We start from the raw sequence: 20,700 nt of genomic DNA on the forward strand, positions 1-20,700 counted from the left end.
ATAAGCCTTCTTTTACTCTTGTCAGTTGCCTAATTTTTTCCTTTTCTCCCTTCCAGATTTTGGAGAAGAAGGACGGATTGTTCCGGAAACACATGATGGGAAAACGAGTGGACTACGCCGCGCGATCTGTGATCTGTCCAGACATGTACATCGAGACCAACGAGATCGGCATACCTATGGTAGACCTTGACCTTGTTTCTGGTTATTTTAGAGCGGGTACCAGAAGTAGAATCGGAGTCGAAACGGGAAATTGCCAATTGAAATGAACATAGCAGGAATGTTCAGAGCGTCTGACATGTTTACGCGTACCGCCGCCGTGTAGCGAGCTCGAGTTTGATCCGGAATGACCCGAGCTCTCCGTCTCTCCTGTGCAGGTGTTTGCCACCAAGCTGACCTACCCGCAGCCCGTCACCCCGTGGAACGTGAAGGAGCTCCGCCAGGCCGTGCTCAACGGACCCAACATCCACCCCGGTGCGTCCATGGTGATCAACGAGGATGGTAGGAAAACCATTCTCTCAGCCGACTGCCTCACGCAGAGGGAAGCCGTTGCCAAGCAACTGCTGACGCCCTGTCCCGGTCCACATAAGATGCCCATGAAGATAGTAAGTCCGATGCTACGATAATGTCATGGTTGTAGTGAACAGACGCAACGCCTTTGCACGCCCCGCGGTGAGAGATGACCTTTCCTCGTCCGTGACGTAGCCCTTCCCTCTTGTCCAGGTGAATCGCCATATAAAGAACGGAGACGTCTTGTTGCTCAACAGACAGCCAACTCTGCACAGACCCTCCATACAAGCCCACTGCGCACGCATCTTACCAGGAGAGAAGGTACGCTCCATTGGGTTCAGGCCCGTCGGTTTTCCCTGCGCGTTTTTGAAAGAAGCGCATAAAATACATGACAAATCTTCATCTTCATGCGCCGCCGCAGGTCCTGAGGCTCCACTATGCCAACTGCAAGGCGTACAATGCGGACTTTGATGGAGATGAAATGAACGCGCACTTCCCTCAAAGTGAGCTGGCCAGAGCAGAGGCCTACACGTTAGTCAGCACGGACCAGCAGTACCTCGTCCCAAAGGTTGGTACATACACACACACCCAGTGTAGGTGGGACTCTCTGAAGAGAGCTTCTAACACAGCTCGCCATTGTCTTCAACTCTTATGCAACAGTAATTGTCCCTCTGAAGTTTGACAGTTTTTAATCCGAGCTGGTTTAACTCGTTCTTCCATCAGGCTTGTAATTGAGTGTTAGATATTAGAATAGCTAACCATGGCATATGGTCTGTCTAGTTCCATTAGACCTGAGTACAGTTGTCTGGATAACGGGATATGCAGTGAAATGTGGAACTTCCTAAAAGAATCAGGAATGTGTCCTGAGTTTCTCTCATTGCCGCTAGATAACTTAACTTGTTTTATCTGCTAAATCAGTTTGACATCCTGGATATATGTTTACAAAGTTAGTGACAGTGTGGGCTCTACGGTTTAGCGGAGTAGCTGTGTGGGGGCGGGGCTTGGAGAAGGGTCAGTTGGTAAGGTATCTGACGGCCCAAAACGGAGCATTAAAGTTTTTACCAAACTCTTTTCATGTGAGACTCTTTGTACTGTTTATTTTAGAATAGTTTTGTGTCCCCGTTAATTAAATCTACAGTTCCAACTGTCCTCATTCGGTTGCTTGAGTGCTTGTATTGGAATAAAAAAGGCCCGATGACACTAAACAAGCAGCTGTCCACTCTGTGATTGGATAACAGACGTACGTTCAAACCAGCTGAAAAGCAGCCGTGTCAAATTCAGTGCTTCCCCCTCAGTGGATGCCACTGGCCAAAATGGCTGCCACAGTGACGGTGTAGTTCATGGGCCCCACGGTACTCCTTCATGGCCACTGGGGATAAATATGTACTACACACAAGCATCACTGAACCAGTGAACGGCACTGTTACTTCACAGCTGATAAATATGTATATATAAATGTGTGTGTGTGTGTGTGTGTGTGTGTGTATCTCGGGCCAGGGGTGTTTATCCTCGCGTCCTTGCCCGGACCACATCCGTCTTCGCTATGACGTCAACAACAACAACAACAACAACAATGTGTTCCCCAGTAGCAGGCAGCCCTCTTCAGGCACGGGCAGCCTCTTTTCAGTGGCCCACACATTCTTATGAGTGCACACAGTTCAGCACTCTCTCCCTCTCTCTCTCATTAGGATGGTACACCTTTAGCGGGTCTAATCCAGGACCACATGGTGTCTGGTACGAGGATGACGATCCGAGGCTGTTTCTTTACCCGAGTCCAGTACATTGAGCTGGTGTACAGGGGACTCACGGACAAACCAGGCAGAGTTACAATGCTGCCACCGGCCATACTCAAACCCCAGCCGCTCTGGACAGGGAAGCAGGTCAGTGAAGTTGGGACGAGGCTATTGGTTTGCCACAATACTGGTCCGCGCATGCCCACGATAACGGAGCCATATTCAATTATGCAATGCCGGTAATGTATTCTGCGTGAATCCCAAACCAATCAGTAACTGTTCATGAAGACTTTGTGGGCCGAAAGAGTCGATGGCATTTTAATTCAGAGTTGTTTGTCCTCTAGAGCAGTGTTTTTCAACCTTTTATGCGTCAAGGCACACTTAAGACACAGAAAAAATCTCACGGCACACCAACAACAGGAAATGATATGCAAATCAAACCCAAACATAGTTTCAGCATGAGCATAATATACTCTAAGAAATCAGGGAAACGCGTGTTCTATTTGTTGTGTTTTATTAAACTATGCCGCCACGCGACAATACATTTATTATGAAATGACATAGTACTCACTTAATGCGAAATCTGGGCCTGTTTAGATGCACACAAACGTGGTATCCGGGCAGGAATTGATGAGAGGCACACACGTAATTCCTCATCAAGGGATCGCAGACGTTCTCTATGTTTAGTCTTTATCGCTGTTAAACTTGAAAAGCCCAGCTCGCATAAGTATGTTGTGGAGAAGGGGAGCAATGTTGAGACAGCCCTGTTTGCCACAATTGGGTATTCCATGGCAGCAGTCAGCCAAAAGTTATCCATAGGTACATCAGCATGGAGCAGTTTTAATGTGCGGTCTTCTTGGAGTTCAATCAATTGTTCTTGCTCCTGCAAAGTCAAATTTGTGTCATCCAACACTGCCCTGTATGGGTCCCTGACCCAGTCAAAATCGTTGTAGGCTGAGGGGAAATAAAAGGAAAGTTTCTCCTCAAGTGTCGTCAGGTGTTTCTCGATCACTTCGCACAAAGCCGCGGTGTTGACTTTTTCTTGCCATTTTTGAGTGAGGGGAAACATCTGAAGAGTACCCCTTCCGAGGTGTTGTCGCCAGAGGGAGACCTTTGAACGAAATCCATTTATTTTGTCCGCGCTTGTGAGTAGGTTTTCGTCACGGCCTTGCATTCTTGAGTTGAGGTCATTGAGATATCCGAAAATGTCTGCCAGGTACGCAAGTCTTGCGCACCACTCGTCACTTCCAAGCAGCTTGGCACCATCAAACTTCTCATCTGTCAAAAATGTTTTCAGTTCCTCCCTCAGTTCGTAAACGCGAGCTAGAACCTTTCCCCGTGACAACCATCGGACCTCTGTATGGAGCAATAAGGCACTATGCTCTGCTCCCATCTCCTCACATAAAATAGAAAACAGGCAGCTTTTTAGTGGTCTTGTTTTAATGTAGTTAACCATGCTCACAACTCTTTCCAACACACCGGTTAGCTCTGCTGGTAGCGTTTTAGCAACAAGTGCCTCTCGGTGTAGAAAGCAGTGGGTGACCACAACATCAGGGTTTCTTTCTCTCACTCTGCTCACGAAGCCTTTGATGCGCCCGGCCATGGCTGCAGCTCCGTCGGTGCAAACACCCACACAACTGTCCCACTGAAGTCCTCCTTGGTTGAGATACTCGGATGTCACTCGGAATATTTCCTCCCCTGTTGTTTTTTCGGGCATTGCCTTGCAAAAAAGGAAATTTTTGCGTATAGAAGATCCATCAACAAAGCGCACGTTAGCCAGGAGTTGGGCATGGCCACTTATATCTGTCGACTCATCGAGTTGCAAAGCAAATTTCCCGCTGCAGCGTATCTTCTCCAAAACAATGCTCTCGATGTCAGCAGACATGTCATCGATACGTCTTGCTATGGTGTTATCTGAGAGGGGAACTTTAGCAATCTCCTTCACTGCATCTGGGCCTAGCATGACATTGACAATGGCTTTGCAGGCGGGTAATATCAATGATTCCCCCACAGTGTGTGGCTTTTTTGACTTTTTGCTACAAGTTCCGCTACTAAATAGCTAGCTTCCAGCGCTCTCTCGGACACTTTTGTGGCCTTTGACATCATAGTAGCCTGTTTCATAGTGTTGTCACGCAAACGAACAAAATAGTTTGGATCCTTGTCTTGGAGCGCAGGGTGTTTAGTTTGCAAGTGGTGTTTAAGCTTGCTAGGGACCATGACACTGTTAGCTAGCTTTTCCCCACACACAACGCACAACGGACTCGGTGCGGCGGGAACCCCAGTGAAGGAAAATCCAAATGACAGATACTCATCACTGTACTGTCTTGAGCTCACCGTTTTAGCCTTCTTTTGACACCCACTTGTACTGGGCTCATCATCTGGATCACGTGTGGGGGGGATCTTGATCAGGACCTAGTTTTCTTTTCAAAAATTTCTCCATTAGACTTTTATGCGTGTACTGTACCTATCTCTTAATCTCACTTTTTTAAATTGTCGCCTCAGCAAATCTGCCTATTAATTACGCTGCGTACCCACAGGCAGAGGGGAGTATTGAGCCTTCATACCACTGTAGCGACCCTGTGACGTGGCTGTCAATCACAGTGTGGCACCCTGCATGCTGGTCGAGGGGGCGTGCCTGTGATTGGAGGAGTAGAGGGGAGGCGGGATTAACCGGTCGGAAAAGGGGAGTTAAGTGTGGTTGACGGGACCGTTGTTGTTGACGTTCGAGTTGCTGAACTGAGAGGAGCACGCTATCTGTGTTGGTGGATGCCCAATAAAGTGAGGATTAAGAACGTCGTCCCGTCTCCGTGTCATCAGTGCAATAACGTCCGAAACATTACGCCACCAACAGCGCGACGACATACACACACACAAACACACAAGTTGGCTTTTTTTTTCCACGAATGAAGTGACCGTATGCAAAAAAAAATTATTTTTCACGGCACACCTGACAGCCTGCGGCACAGTGGTTGAAAAACACTGCTCTAGAGATCAGCTAAATATCTGATGTCAAGAGTGTTTGATGTCTATTCAAACCAGATTGCCTTTTTCGTTTAGAGGGTATGATTTACATTTCATATTTATTATTATTATCTTCCTCGTATTACATTTTGTAGAAAGGAAAGGGGTAAAAATGAAACCACAATGGATGGGTTACATTTACTACTACCGTGTCATTTGCAAGTACCATCATCATTTCAAGTGTCGATTGTAATAATATATCATATCGACTCGGCTGAAAACCAATAAGGCAGCTGCCTCTACATTGGAGCGACTTTCTGTCTATGGGTGTCTCTCTCTCTCTCTTCAGCTTTGCATGTCACTTTGTCAGATGATCATTTTGTGTATTTTTGTTATAGCAAGCAGGGCAATTTCAATATTGCTCAACTCGTGACATTGTTTCAGTCGGTGCTTTATGACAGTGACAGCCGCAAGAAACAAGGAAAGCTATAATTTGGTTTAGCCCAAATGTTGTTATCACACGTTCACTGTGTTGAGCGTTTGTCTTGTGCCTCATGCAAGAAAACCCAAGAGTCTGTCCATAGTGTACACGACTGTATTGCCTCTTGCACTATTGTGTCTTTAACTTGTTGTTGGTCGTAGGTGGTGTCGACTCTCCTGCTGAACGTAATCCCCCAGAATGCTGTGCCTCTCAACCTGGCTGGCAAATCCAAAATCCCCAGCAAAGCATGGATCCAAGTCCCACCACGCGCTGCTCCAGGATACAGTCCTGACAGCATGTGTGACTCACAGGTACACACACACACACACACACACACACACACACACACACACACACACACAAGACTTGTGCCAAACAGACTGTATTTAAAGACGCGTTTGCACTGCATCTACTGTAATGTAATGAAGACAAAATATCCAGAATACGTACGCTGGTGACGTATTTTGGAGCCAGTGTCTGTGCAGCAGTGATCAGGGGTCCCGCCCATACACCCATCCCCAGGTTTCTACGTAGGAAGGTAACGTTTTAGAAAAGTGTATCTCCCTCCCCGGGTAACAAGTATTACAGTTACACAACATTTAACCACAACTAGCTTGCGATCCACAAAACCCGCCTAAAGATGAAGAAAATCGACTGCACGAGTCTGGAGAGCCGAGGTTTACGGACTCTTGTTAGAGCTGGCCAATGCAGCGCTACAATTGGCCAGTCTGCGTTCGTGGGGCGGGACTTAGCGAAGGCGCAATTCCAGAGTCTCCTTGCGCCATATTTACTTGTCTGAGCTGCTGTCAATCATGATGCCACACCCCCTTTTTCATGGCATCAAATTATGAATTAACACCAAACATAACTGATGAGATCTATTTTAAATGACTGAAACATCTTTGGGGACAATTGTATCTGACCACGCCCCATCGCTGACGTGGATCGGCTGGGTTTATTTATGAGGAGCTCCAGAATTCTTTGGCTTCACTTTTCGGGAGCTGTTGCATTGTTATATTGCCTTTTTGGTTTGGCGTACTGAAACTTTAAACTCTAAAAAGGACTCATGCCATTTTAAAAACCCACATGGAGAACAAATTGTGTGGAGCTTTTTGAAATTTTGGGCAACGTCCAAAGTAATTACGTTGAAGTGAATGAACCCGTCTTTCTCAGGTGGTGATTCGTCAGGGGGAGCTGTTGGTGGGGGTCCTGGACAAGGCGCACTACGGCTCCTCAGCCTACGGTCTGGTCCACTGCTGCTACGAGCTGTACGGAGGGAAGACCAGTGGCAAGCTGCTCAGCTGTCTGGCTCGACTCTTCACTGCTTACCTGCAGCTGTACAGGGGCTTCACGTTGGGTAAGAACCCAGACGCACTTAATGTGCACGCCACGTGCTCTCCTGACAGACACATTACTGAAGCATTGCTGGTTCATGTCTGGCAGTGTGTGTGTACGACTACTGAGGGCAGAAGAAGAACTGAATGAAACACTGTGTGTGTTTGTATCTAGGGGTGGAAGATATCCTGGTGAAAGCAGGCGCCAACAAGCAAAGGAAAAAAATCATTCAAGATTCCCTGCAGATTGGCACCAAGGTGAGTTACAGCATTGGATGGTCCTTCAAAATGAACTGACAAATCATCTATCCAGATGTTGTGATACACTATTACATTGTCTGAATTGATAATGACAAGCACAAGACACAAGTTTCTCGGGAAATCAAATTATTTTGCACTTATTTTTTGTTCAAATCTGAAAATACTCTTTTTTAATACTTTTTAAGTACCGTATTTTCCGCACTATAAGGCGCACTTAAAAGCCTTTAATTTTCTCAAAAAAATTAATTAATTCTGGTTGTGCTTACTGACCTCGAAGTGATTTTGTGTGGTACACGGCGCTCTGTCAAAATGTTTTAGTACGACTTTGGTAAACTTGCAGCATTATGGTGCGTTCACACCAAACGGCTTTATAACTCGCGTCAGTTTATTCTCCAGTCAAGTTGTGTTCATTTGTGTCTTTCGCAACCAGTTGCGAAAAGGGGGCGTGGCTTATCTCCGTGGCTTGTCTCGGTAAAACAGTTATAATTTCCTTCATCCACCACGGTCGAAATAACCACTAGTTCTGCTTTATACTTGTTGTGGACATCCCATAAACGTCGGAACATCTAAGGCCCTGGTGTTTGGGTTCATAACATCACCCGTAGGCTCACACAGCTCGGGGAGTTTCATCGACTCCGCCTCGATAACTTCCGCTTCCAGCGCTACCAGAGCAGCAGCAGCCCAACGGGCGGAGCATCTCAACGCTGATTGGCTGGCGAGTTGCGAAACATTCGCAACTCGCGTTGGAAGTTGTGGGCAGAACAGCCCAAACTGATCACTTCACTTTTATCTCCAAGGCCCTCCAGGCCGCCTTCAACCTGCCCGCCACTGTAGATCAGGGCGAGGCCCAGAGCCGCTGGCAGGACGCTCACCTCAACCCGGACCAGAAAGACTTCAGCATGGCCGACCACAAGTTCAAAGAAGTGGCCAACCAAGTGAACAACGACATCAACAAGGTAACCCGCCGGTACTACGAGTAGCACCACCATCACTACCACTGACCTTCAGGACTGGGAACGATGGCGTCATACATGACAACAGCACACATCAATTCAAATGTTTGCGCCATCTGTGTCCATAGGTGTGCATGCCCGTCGGACTCCACACCTCTTTCCCAGACAACAACCTCCAACTGATGGTCCAATCAGGAGCCAAGGGATCTACTGTGAACACCATGCAGGTACCTCCCCCATAATACCTGATTAACCCTAAAATACCCTAACCCTGTTAAAAACAATGTATTACAACTTAATGAGACCAAGAAATGTGACGAGCTGAAGGACATGGTCTCTCTCTCTGTCTGTGTGTGTGTGTGTGTGTGTGTGTGTGTGTGTGTGTTCTAGATTTCATGTCTACTAGGTCAGATCGAGTTGGAGGGCCGCAGGCCTCCACTGATGCCTTCTGGGAAATCCTTGCCGTGCTTCCAGCCGTATGACCCCGCCCCCGGTGCTGGGGGCTTTGTTTCTGGAAGGTTCCTCACGGGCATCAAACCACAGGTACACGTATCAGCCCTGTGGCCATGATTATCACCAAAATTCTATATTTGTCAACCACAGTTGAGGAGATCCCCGCGGAATTGATGCCGATGATCAGAGTAGTGCCTCTCGTGAATCTGGCTCACAGTGGGCTCACTCAGTGAATGTAACAGTGAAACTAAACTATGAATATTGTTTCCATGTGACTCATGTTTCTCTCCCTTGTCGCGTCCAGGAGTTTTTCTTCCACTGTATGGCTGGCAGAGAGGGACTGGTCGACACAGCCGTGAAAACATCCAGATCAGGATACCTGCAGAGGTAACGTAAACCCTGACGTGGCCTCTCTCTCTCAGGAGCTCGTTGAAACGGAGACACCTCTTGGGAACAGTACGTTGCACATGTCTGTGCAGGGCCAGTTCACTGGTGTGCATTGTTTGCATACAGGTCTTATCATATCTGGTGTCCAAAGTATATGTAATATATATATATATATATGTGTATATATATATATATATATATATATATATATATATATATATGGGAAATGTGGGCCGTCGCTACGTGCATGCTGCTTTGAGCGGCTACTTCCTCCACCCTACTTACAACAACTTTAGAGTTGAAATAAATAACAACTGAAATGGTGGCATGACACTAAACAAGCAGCTGTCCACTCTGTGATTGGATAACAGACGTACATTCAAACCAGCTGAAAAGCAGCCGTGTCAAATTCAGTGCTTCCCCCTCAGTGGATGCCACTGGCCAAAATGGCTGCCACAGTGACGGTGTAGTTCATGGGCCCCACGGTGCTCCTTCATGGCCACTGGGGATAAATATGTACTACACACAAGCATCACTGAACCAGTGAACGGCACTGTTACTTCACAGCTGCCGCACACCAATGTTCCTCTCCTCCCACTGACCCTGCCGCCCATCTCTCTCCTGTCCTCTGCAGATGTGTCATAAAGCATCTGGAGGGCCTGGTAGTGCAGTACGATCTGACGGTGAGGGACAGCGATGGGTCCGTGGTCCAGTTCCTGTACGGAGAAGACGGACTGGATATCCCCAAGACTCCGTTCCTGCAGCAAAAGCAGTTCTCTTTCATAGAGGACAACTACAAGGTAAACAACTGGGCAAAACTCGGATGCAGTGTTGTTGTCGTTGTTGTTGTGAACACGTCATGAATACTGACACGGACATGCATAAAGCCGATGGATTTTAGGCCATTTGAGAAACGATTGAAATGCATTTTGTCTCCATACATTTTTCTTTCTCAGTGTGTAGTCTGTTTTTTGGCTTCTTTTTTTTTGAGAGCACAAGTGTATCGCAGATGTTTTGTTTTTCTTATTCAACCAAACAATGAAAGGCTTCTGATTGGCTTTGCTGAACCCATTCTGAGATTGAAAACACGGCTGCACCAATATGTTACATTGGCGTTAATGGTCTCCTTGTCCTCAGGCAGATAAGCCGTAAACTGTAACTGGGGAAGATGCGTCTCTGTTTGAATATATTTACATGCATTTGAGTTGCACAATGACACGTTGCAAAATAGTTTATCAAATGGGTAAACATAACTAGACACCCGCTGAATATACCTGCTGAACCTGAATATGTGTTTTGACAACAATAAAACGCAGCCGTGTCAAATTCAGTGCTTCCCCCTCAGTGGATGCCACTGGCCAAAATGGCTGCCACAGTGAAGGTGTAGTTCATGGGCCCCACGGTGCTCCATCATGGCCACTGGGGATAAATATGTACTACACACAAGCATCAGGTGGCATGTGCAGAGAACAGCACATGTTCTGGGTCTTACTGTTTATTAGCCATAGTCTATCAAGTTGTTTGTAACGTTGAAGTTCTGAGGTTCAATAAAAAACCTTTTAACTGTGTGAATATATATATATTTATTTAATATTTTTCATAGAAATCCCCTTTTTTTTTTTTTTTTTTTTTTTTTTTAAAAATGAACAGTTCAAGAGAGCTGGAGTTATGTTCAAGATCATATCTATATTTAAATGACTAATAGCACCCCGAGTGAGTCGCATCCCATTCTATAACGCTGCTTCCTTCCTAATGGTTTAATCATGTGATTTCTAAAGTTTACTTTATACTATGAAGGACTATTCACGTTGGAATGCTTTAGAAACAGGAAGGCCTAAACATCTTCATGTGGTATGTTTCCAACCAAATCAAATAGTTAACAGGATATTCAGCCTTTTTATTTCTTTATAATGCATTTATTACTTTAACTGTTCCTCTTCAGGACTTGTACAAAGGCAATAAAGTAGTCCATGAATGTGATGTATTTGTTTACATACGATCCATTAAACATTAAACGTCAGACAATGGCGGTGTCTTCGCTGTTTGAATAAGACATGGATTCAGCAAACCCTTGATGAAAATGAACAATGGGCACATGTGCTTCCCCGTTCCCCGGCAGGTCATCAAGCGGTCCCAGGGCCTGGACGAGGTGTTGGCACGCCTGGACCCTCGGGCTGCCAATCGACACTTTGCATCCATCCAGCGCTGGAAAGCAAAGAGAGAGGTGGCGTGTCCGCGGAGAGGTAGATAACAGCGTTTGGTTTGCCAGCAGAGTTATCCTGTGACTGCTGCACACAGAGAGCCGTTTGTTTCAGACCGAGCTTTAAGTTGACTGACTAACTGCACGTTGGGTCTTTGAGTTGTGCTGAATGTTTGGGCATTTACAGTACCAGTGAAAGGTTTGGACACACCTGGTATGTTGTTTTTCTTTTCTTCAATGGTGACTTGTCCACTCTGTGATAACAGACGTACGTTCAAACCAGCTGAAACGCAGCCGTGTCAAATTCAGTGCTTCCCCCTCAGTGGATGCCACTGGCCAAAATGGCTGCCACAGTGACGGTGTAGTTCATGGGCCCCACGGTGCTCCATCATGGCCACTGGGGATAAATATGTACTACACACAAGCATCACTGAACCAGTGAAAAAGAGTATAATTCACACACTAAATTTGTAATAGTTTTGGCCCCAAAAGAAGAATAACTTGAATAAAACGTATTCCTTTTTTAAATCCGCACTTTTTGATGCTAAGCTTCCAATAATTGGACCAATGAGTGGTGATTCCTTCTATTCTTATTGAACTGTTGCTCAAAGGGATCCGTTTCTCTTTCTGCCCTTTCAACTGTCAGTCTGGTCGTACCGTTGGACAGCGTTTTGTTCTTCATGTACACAATATTCCAAACCCTTTCATACAAAATAACATATATTTGTGAAGAGGACTTTCTGCAACCTAAAAGCATGCCAAATACACGGCAGTCCTCTCCATCCTGTAGTGGATCAAGCTTTTGTGGCGGGTGTGTCGAAACCTTTGACAGGTATTGTATATAATTCAGAATAGGTTAATAAAAATCCCCCTATGAGCTGTTCTGCTTGAGCAGGAGATCAATAATGTAATAGTATGCTGTATTTGTTTTGTGAGTTCTATGTGAATGTTTGTAATATTTGTGTATGTGTTTTAATCTTCCGTCAGGAGCGTTCTTGCTGTTTTCTCAAAAGAAGTTGTCCAAGCTGAAGGCGGCCGCAGAACAAATACATCCAGATGTCTACGGCAGAAATGATGCAGAGTCGCAGGTCATTAACATGTAGAGAAGGATCTGACGCGTTTCGTGGATGTTGACACCTCCGTGCATACAGACCACTGACCCTTTAACCCCCTCTGGACCCGCAGCTCATGGAGATGTGGCGCACCCTGGACGGGCCGAGCAGATCGAAATACAGCCGGAAGGCCTCCCGCTGCCCCGGGCCCTCGCTGGGCCTGTTGAAGCCCGACGTCTGCTTCGGCTCAGTATCGGAGACCTTCCACAGCATCACGGAGAAGTACCTCCAGAACGAGGGTGGGAGGAGCCGAGACGCCGTGGACACCCACAGGTAATGACTGGGCGGCAAAGAAATGTATTACAACTTAATGAAACTAAGACATGTGAGCTGAAGGACATGGTGTCTGTCTGTCTGTCTCTCTCTCTATCTGTCTCTCTGTCTCTCTCTCTCTCCCCCTCTCTCTCTCTCTATCTGTCTCTGTCTGTGTCATCAGCCTCCGGCGGCTGTTGCTCTACAAGTGGCAGCGTTCGCTGTGCGACCCAGGCGAAGCAGTGGGTCTGCTGGCAGCCCAGTCCATAGGCGAGCCCTCCACCCAGATGACCCTCAACACCTTCCACTTCGCCGGCAGAGGAGAGATGAACGTGACCTTGGGAATACCCCGGTAACGACCTGTTTACGTACCGATGAACATGAACACGTTATCCAGGGCACACACAATTCTTTGAGCGGGGCGGAGAAACTGGCGTTGGTTTCTCAGAATAGGGAGAAGAAGAAAGAAAAGAAGCGTGTGAAGCAAACACTCGCTCTCTTACGTCTCACTCTTTCTGCATCTGTCTACCCCGCAGGCTGAGAGAGATCCTAATGGTGGCCAGCTCCAACATTAAGACCCCCATGATGAGCATTCCAGTGCTAAACACCAGGAAAGCCCTGAAGAGGGCCAAGACACTCCGAAAGAGACTCACCAGAGTCTGTCTGGCCGAGGTAACGGATCTGCTTCAGTTATCTCGTCATCTTCCCTCCACTCTTTCATTTTCTTTGCGTGTTTTTTTTTGGTTTCTTTCTTGATTTTTTTGTTGCTTGTTTTCTGATGCTAGTATTTGATCCTGCCTCTTCTTTTATTTCCACATGCATTTGTTGTGATACTCATAGTGTGTGTGTGTGTGTGTGTGTGTTTGTTTGTGTGTGAGAACAGGTGCTGCAGAAGGTGGATGTGGTAGAAACTTTGCGGATTGAAAATCACCAAAAGCTCCGGTCGTTCAAAGTCAGCTTTCAGTTCCTGCCTCCAGAACGTTACAATGACGATAAGCTGCTGTCACCCCAAAAGATCCTCCACTACATGGAAACTAGGTGAGTCTGTTACCAGAAAAGAAGAATATTCTTTTGTGTTAGTCAATGTAAGGCTAATCAATGGTCAAATAAAACTAATACAGTAGTGTCTGTACTGGCCTGATATTAACTTGTTTTGTCCTCACAGATTTTTCCGTCTCCTGCTTGAAGCCATTAGGAAGCGCAGTGCTAAGCTGGCGTCCCTCGCCGTGGAAACAAGGAAGGCCTCCGCCAGAGACAGGGACCCTGACGGCGAAGGAACAGCGGACCCAGCTGGGGTCTGTTTTTCATTGGCCCGCCTTTTTTTGTTTCAGCGTTCCCTGTGGGACGTTAGTGTTTTTATATTGAACGTTTCCTTCGTTCCCTTGAAAACAAAATGTTAATGTGAAAAATCCATTTGTTATGTCAAACTCCTCAGCTGGAGGACGGGGAGGAAGAAGTGGAGCGAGAGGTCGTTGACGACCAGGCGAACGAAGGAGACGCCGACGCTTCAGACGCCAAGCGCAAAGGCAAACAGGAGGAGGAGGTATGACGACGGGGGGAGCGCTTTATGACACTGATATTGTGTTTAACACAAAGTCTGTGTCATAAATATTGTGTTTTACGCGTGAACCACACCTGCCAGAGTAAACAATGCCAGAGTAAACAATGCTTCATATCTTCTCACTTTCCCTCTAAATAAACTGTTAAAACACGGAGTAAGCGACTGATCTCTGCCAGAGAGGCTCTCAATCACATTTAGCGATCCATTTTCAGTGTCTATGCTTTGTATTTTCACAGCAGTTATTCATGTGACAATTAGTCTGAGACATTGTTTACAGCTTAAATGGGTGTTAAATACAATTTGAGTTAATGTAAGAGCAGTTAAAACAGAGTGAAGTAAAGGGGGAGAAACCAACACGACGGGGGTTGAGCACACACCCTCCATGTTCCTGGACTTGGAAAGCTTTGAAAATCTCTTAAACGTTCAGCTAATGAATTATTCCTCGGCATGTCTCAACATTTTCACGCGGTCTGCATTGTTGACAACAAACTACTTTAGGCTAGAATGTGTAGCCGCTGCTCTCAAGCGCACAAAAACAAAACACAAATTCAGGCACGGTGTCGGTAAATCCTTCAAGGCCCTGGAGCCACCTGGCTACAAGTCTATAGAAGACGTCATAAACTAGAAAGGTGTACTCAGTGCAGATCCCCTCCAGGTGTGTCTGCAACGGCCACTGTTGTATCATGTGACTGAATTAGAACAACCCACAACAAACAGCCATACAACACATGCCATGAAAACATAAAAAGGAGGCTCTACGTGCAATATATATTTATTATACACATACTATTCACATTTGTACAGCCTCTACTTCCAGCCTCTCCCGTCATCTCTATTTTAAATGAGACGTGTAGAATAAAATGTTTTGGATGAGATGTCCCAGTTTTAAGCTTCCGTTCGTTCGTCACAAGGACCGGCGGACAGATGAAAATCTGACAATAATGGCATTTTTTTTTGCAGCTTCTGGTTCTGATAAACAGTAGTTTTGCCCTTTTGTAAAAAAAAAAAAGCGGGTTGTGGGGATTAGAGGGAGTTCAGAGGTCAACCATGATTAAAAACATTATGGCAAATCGTGCACCGTTAACGCCCACCTCTGTTTGCCTCTGCAGGTAGACTATGAGAGCGAGGAGGAGGACAGAGTTGACGATGCCGAAGATAAAGAAGATGAGGAGGAGGAGGAGGAGGCTGAGGAGCAAACGCCAGAGGTGCCCCAGCCGGATGTTTCACAGCAGTTGTCCGCAAGGGTAAAAGGAAAGGGAAGGGCGAAGGGAAAGACGAAGGGAAAGACGAAGCAAGCGAGAGGAGACGGCGGCGAGGAGGCGTTTGATCAGATGAGGACCAACTCCGTCCTGGAGTCCAACCCGGCGATAGAGCATTACCGCTACGACCAGCAGCACGAGCTTTGGTGTGAGGTTAGTGTGTGCGTGGTTCAGTTTGCCTGCAAGTTTCATCAAAAATACAAAGGAACAGGTTGTAATGGATACAATGCAATCCGGTTCATTCTAGTGAACTTCTTCACAGTTGGCAAAAACGTCCACCTGGACTCGACGATGAACTGATACAATGTTGGGGGTCGAAGGTCAAACCTGTCCAGTTCTCCTGATCTCTCGGGAACACTTTTGAGCACATTTTATCGCATTCAGCACTAGCGCTTCAAGGAAGCAAGGATTTTATTTTTTGGGTCCATTTTTCTGCAAACCCAACTTGACGGTTCCGGTACTTTCAGAAAGTATTAACCTCACACGCAGTGAGATCTTCCCGAACGTTCTTACAAACCTCCTGCAGGAGCTTCATTTTCTGGAAAAGTAGTCCCAGGACCACTTCCACCACTCTAATAAGCTTTAGACTCACGGTGGTTGTGACGTGCCACGGTAAAGTAGAAGCGAGCGAAAGCTGTTCACTGTCTGAGTGTTTTGACTAACACTGTTAATTCAAAAGATCCTGTAATGTTTACAGTTAATTCAATTCACTAAAGGCTAACTTCTTACCTTTCTCATTGAATACCGTGCTTTAATAACCTAATAACCTGTGGTGAACTAGCCGCGCTCTATATGTAGCCTGGTTCAAACACCCTGAGCTGCTGGTTTTTAGGGGTTTGTATGTTTTTCCTGGGTCGCCCACATCGCCCATTTAGGAATAACATGTTAGGTTGATGGATTAGGAATGCATTACTGTATGCATCACATTAAATAAATTGCAGTTGGTCAAAGTTGTGTAGTCTGAGCTTAAGAGGTTTCTGGTGAACCTGCATCAACTCTCCTCACAGTAAAGAAAACCGCTTCATCTAAAATAATATATTCATATTTATTAGTTGATTTAGTTTACATACAGTGCATCCGGAAAGTATTCACAGCGCTTCACTTTGTCCACATTTTGTAATGTTACAGCCTTATTCCAAAATGGATTAAATTCATTATTTTTCTCAACATTCTACACACAACAACCCATAATGACAAAGTGAAAACTGTTTTTTGCAATTTTTTGCAAATCTATTAAAAATAAAGAACGAAAACATAACATGTACATAAGTATTCACAGCCTTTGCCATGACACTCAACATTTAGCTCATGTGCATCCTGTTTCCACTGATCATCCTTGAGATGTTTCTACAACTTCATTGGAGTCCACTTCAGTTGATTGGACATGATTTAGAAAGGCACACACCTGTCTATATAAGGTACCACAGTTGACAGTGCATATCAGAGCATAAACCAAGCCATGAAGTCCAAGGAATTATCTGTAGACCTCCGAGACAGAATTGTATTGAGGCACAGATCTGGCGAAGGGTACAGAAACATTTCTGCAGCATTGAAAGTCCCAATGAGCACAGTGGCCTCCATCATCTGGAAATGGAAGAAGTTTGTAACCACCAGGACTCTTCCTAGAGTTGGACGCCCAGCCAGACTGAGCGATCGGGGGAGAAGGGCCTTAGTCAGGGAGGTGACCAGGAACCCGATGGTCACTCTGACAGAGCTCCAGTGTTCTATGAAGAGAGGAGAACCTTCCAGAAGGACAACCATCTCTGCAGCACTCCACAAATCAGGCCTGTTTGGTAGAGTGGCCAGACGGAAGCCACTCCTCAGTAAAAAGCACATGACAGCTCGCCTGGAGTTTGCAAAAAGGCACCTGAAGGACTCTCAGACCATGAGAAACAACATTCTTTGGTCTGATGAAACAAAGATTGAACTATTTGGCCTGAATGCCAAGCGTCATGTCTGGAGGAAACCAGGCACTGCTCATCACCTGGCCAATACCATCCCTACAGTGAAGCATGGTGGTGGCAGCATCATGCTGTGGGGATGTTCTTCAGCAGGAGGAACTGGGAGACTAGTCAGGATTGAGGGAAAGATGAATGCAGCAATGTACAGAGACATCCTGGATGAAAACATGCTCCAGAGCGCTCTGGACCTCAGACTGGGGCGACGGTTCATCTTCCAACAGGACAACGACCCGAAGCACACAGCCAAGATAACAAAGGAGTGGCCCAGCCAGAGCCCTGACTTGAACCCGATTGAACATCTCTGGAGAGATCTGAAAATGGCTGTGCACCGACACTCCCCATCCAACCTGATGGAACTTGAGAGGTTCTGCAAAGAAGAATGGGAGAAACTGCCCAGAAATAGGTGTGCCAAGCTTGTGTAATCATACCCAATAAGACTTGAGGCTGTAATTGCTGCCAAAGGTGCTTCAACAAAGTATTGAGCAAAGGCTGTGAATACTTATGTACATGTTATGTTTTCGTTCTTTATTTTTAATAAATTTGCAAAAAACAGTTTTCACTTTGTCATTATGGGTTGTTGTGTGTAGAATGTTGAGGAAAATAATGAATTTAATCCATTTTGGAATAAGGCTGTAACATAACAAAATGTGGAAAAAGTGAAGCGCTGTGAATACTTTCCGGATGCACTGTACATACACGAGTATGCTGTCTACTTTAGTTTTTGTGAGTGAGGAGTCAGTAGGCAGTCGATGGCGGTATGAAACCAGAAAAAAAAGGTGTTTTGAGAGGGAGTCACCAAAGCCCGCAACCCATCCCTCACAGGAAGCCCTTGATCACGCGGCCTGTAATTTGGTTGTAACTATCAAAACCATCTGTTGACTGTTTTGAAACCATCATGACCATCATGCTGCTTGAATTTCCTCTCTTCCGGTGCTTTACATATCTCGTTCCGTGTAGTCCCTCTTTTCTTTTAAAAGTCCTCGTTACACAGGAAGCAATGGTTATTTTTAGGATGTTTGTTGAGTGAGTTGATAGACGGGGTAACTGCTAATGCACTCACTGAGTCCTGTGGCTCTATGGAAACAGCCCAACCATGGCTACAAGCAGGAAGCAGCGAGCAGCAGCATAATGAAACCCTTTTTACAGGATCTGGTTAAAGCAACATGTTTAGGCTAGTCGTTGGCCTCGGTTTGTATCCAGGATATTGCATACCGAGCCCAACACTGGAGCACTAGGTAGTGGGGCACACGCTCATCATCCAATGATCCACCTCTCTCTCTCTCCTCCCCGTTCGTAGGTTGACCTGGTCCTACCGGTGTCCAAAGTGCACTTTGACCTGACTTCGGTGCTGTCGGCGCTGGCTCAGAACTCCGTCATCATGGAGACCAAGGGCTTGACGCGCTGCCTGCTGGGAGAAACCACGGCGAGTGGCGGAGAGAAGGAGACGGTTCTCAACACCGAAGGCATCAACATGCAGGAAATGTTCAACCACAGTGATGTACGACGGCAGTTTGGTGGACACTCTCTTCTCATTTAAAACTACACTGGGTTTAAGGGTGAGGGACAGATTGCCCAGAGTAGGTTGAAGGAGTTCACCGTATTCATAAAACATGAATGATGCTTACAGTTGGCCATATCTAATTTAGTTTTGACTGTTTAAAATCATCTTTACAGACTCAAACTTTTCAAGTGAGAGATTTTTGCAGTGGATTCAAATAATGCACGGACTTCAAGAGCTTTTGCTTTGGGCTAATTGCTCAAAAGTGTTATTGTATATTTTGTTATTGTATTATGAGGTTGCACTCATTTTTTTCAATTTGGTTTGGTGATGATCATCACATTGAGACTTTATTTTCCCTCCAGGTCTTGGACATCAACAGACTGTACTCCAACGAGGTCCACGCCATGGCGAAGACATATGGGATTGAAGTGGCTCTGAAGGTCATAGAGAAGGAGATCAAAAATGTGTTTGCCGTCTATGGTACACACACACACACACACACACACTCACGCACACACACGCACACACAGAGTCAAACCCCAGATAGCAGATGGCTGTCAGAACCACTCAGGTTTTGTATTTCTCTGTCTAGGTATCGAGGTGGACCCCAGACATCTGTCACTGGTAGCAGACTACATGTGTTTTGAAGGCGTGTATAAGCCTTTGAACCGGCACGCCATCCGGTCCAACTCCTCCCCTCTGCAGCAGATGACCTTCGAGACCAGCTACAAATTCCTCAAACAGGCAACCATGCTGGGTGAGGAAGCAATTTTAAAAAAAACATTTTCATTTCTTGGCGGAGGGTTGCAACATCTTGTGCTCTTATGCTTCGGTCACACCAAACGCGTAGCAAATCTTTCGTGCGAGTAGATCCCATGCAAAGTCAATGCACAGACGCGAATGGTTGTGAATTTTCGCCAGATTTAAAATATTTAAACTTTGGCAAAAAATGTTGCATTTTATACATTTGTTCAGTTCCCGTAAAGGAAATGAAGCATTCCATTTTTTGGAGATTCAAGCCAGCGTAGTCGAGTTGAAATTAAAGTTAAATAATTACATTTTACAGGATTAGTAATTTGTGGTGACACGCTGTGGTCTCCTGCCCAAAGTTGTCCCTTCTCTTTGAACGTGAAAGCCACCGCTGCTCTTATCTTCAGAGTTTTTGTTTTGTTTGTTCATGCCGTTTTCCCCCCCTCCTCTCTCAGGGTTACATGATCAGCTGGTGTCCCCTTCAGCTTGCCTCGTGGTGGGGAAGGTAGTCAAAGGTGGAACGGGACTGTTCGAGCTGAAGCAACCTCTGCAGTAGGAGAGGAGACACGGTGACCAGAAGTCTGGTTGGATAGGTGTGGAAAATAAGGACTCTTCATGTGGACTGATGCGATCCCACAGCTTTTAGTTCTGCTGACTCTAAGGCCCACGACACCCTCGGTCTTTCACAAATATATCAGAATAATACATTTGATCTCGATTCTTAGTGGATGTGACACATCTCCTCGTGCCAAATGTTCTTTCATATTTTTATTTTTTATTGTTTTTCAATCATTTTAGAATGAATAAATGTAAAACAATGAAAGCTCTGTTTAACAAATGAAGTCACTGTATTCTATATAAAATGATGTATTTCTTCTTTATGAGAAGCAACACATTGTTAGACAAGCAATCCGTTTCTTTTTGTATTGTACATTAAACTTATAAACTTATAAATGTGTACAAAACAACTTGTCTCATTGTTGTATTTATGTATGCTTTGGTTCATTAAATATGAACTTTTCTATGAAAGCCGT

The 20,700-nt window shown here is 45.6% G+C and overlaps 1 protein-coding gene and 4 non-coding genes across 8 annotated transcripts in view; all 5 read left to right on the forward strand.

Annotated features, from left to right (window-relative positions):
• polr1a (RNA polymerase I subunit A) overlaps positions 1 to 20,634 on the forward strand; it is a 25,574-nt gene extending 4,940 nt beyond the window's left edge. For 2 of the 4 annotated variants that reach the window (XM_034542941.1, XM_034542942.1), the window contains exons 12-37: positions 57 to 179; positions 375 to 602; positions 721 to 828; positions 929 to 1,075; positions 2,196 to 2,387; positions 5,844 to 5,993; positions 6,856 to 7,039; positions 7,192 to 7,274; positions 8,075 to 8,233; positions 8,359 to 8,457; positions 8,621 to 8,773; positions 8,988 to 9,070; positions 9,705 to 9,870; positions 11,190 to 11,313; positions 12,258 to 12,358; positions 12,456 to 12,655; positions 12,819 to 12,986; positions 13,171 to 13,306; positions 13,518 to 13,672; positions 13,800 to 13,929; positions 14,070 to 14,177; positions 15,305 to 15,607; positions 18,713 to 18,913; positions 19,279 to 19,396; positions 19,509 to 19,673; positions 20,122 to 20,634. In XM_034542941.1, coding sequence (XP_034398832.1) covers positions 57 to 179; positions 375 to 602; positions 721 to 828; positions 929 to 1,075; positions 2,196 to 2,387; positions 5,844 to 5,993; positions 6,856 to 7,039; positions 7,192 to 7,274; positions 8,075 to 8,233; positions 8,359 to 8,457; positions 8,621 to 8,773; positions 8,988 to 9,070; positions 9,705 to 9,870; positions 11,190 to 11,313; positions 12,258 to 12,358; positions 12,456 to 12,655; positions 12,819 to 12,986; positions 13,171 to 13,306; positions 13,518 to 13,672; positions 13,800 to 13,929; positions 14,070 to 14,177; positions 15,305 to 15,607; positions 18,713 to 18,913; positions 19,279 to 19,396; positions 19,509 to 19,673; positions 20,122 to 20,222 — 3,885 coding nt within the window. In that variant the 3' untranslated portion in view covers positions 20,223 to 20,634. Of the gene's footprint in view, positions 1 to 56; positions 180 to 374; positions 603 to 720; positions 829 to 928; positions 1,076 to 2,195; positions 2,388 to 5,843; positions 5,994 to 6,855; positions 7,040 to 7,191; positions 7,275 to 8,074; positions 8,234 to 8,358; positions 8,458 to 8,620; positions 8,774 to 8,987; positions 9,071 to 9,704; positions 9,871 to 11,189; positions 11,314 to 12,257; positions 12,359 to 12,455; positions 12,656 to 12,818; positions 12,987 to 13,170; positions 13,307 to 13,517; positions 13,673 to 13,799; positions 13,930 to 14,069; positions 14,178 to 15,304; positions 15,608 to 15,716; positions 15,806 to 18,712; positions 18,972 to 19,278; positions 19,397 to 19,508; positions 19,674 to 20,121 lie in introns of those variants that run through there. The other 2 variants (XR_004610021.1, XM_034542943.1) reach the window with 2 other exon arrangements.
• LOC117738077 lies at positions 1,769 to 1,905 on the forward strand. The gene has a single exon (XR_004610082.1). It is a non-coding gene; the product is annotated as a small nucleolar RNA SNORA5 (small nucleolar RNA).
• On the forward strand, positions 9,465 to 9,601 carry LOC117738072. Its single transcript, XR_004610077.1, has one exon. It is a non-coding gene; the product is annotated as a small nucleolar RNA SNORA5 (small nucleolar RNA).
• On the forward strand, positions 10,382 to 10,518 carry LOC117738073. The gene has a single exon (XR_004610078.1). It is a non-coding gene; the product is annotated as a small nucleolar RNA SNORA5 (small nucleolar RNA).
• Positions 11,560 to 11,696, forward strand: LOC117738078. Its single transcript, XR_004610083.1, has one exon. It is a non-coding gene; the product is annotated as a small nucleolar RNA SNORA5 (small nucleolar RNA).
• Positions 20,635 to 20,700: the final 66 nt, after the last annotated feature.

Source organism: Cyclopterus lumpus, chromosome 10 (assembly GCF_009769545.1).
Source record: "Cyclopterus lumpus isolate fCycLum1 chromosome 10, fCycLum1.pri, whole genome shotgun sequence".
Lineage (NCBI taxonomy): Eukaryota > Metazoa > Chordata > Actinopteri > Perciformes > Cyclopteridae > Cyclopterus > Cyclopterus lumpus.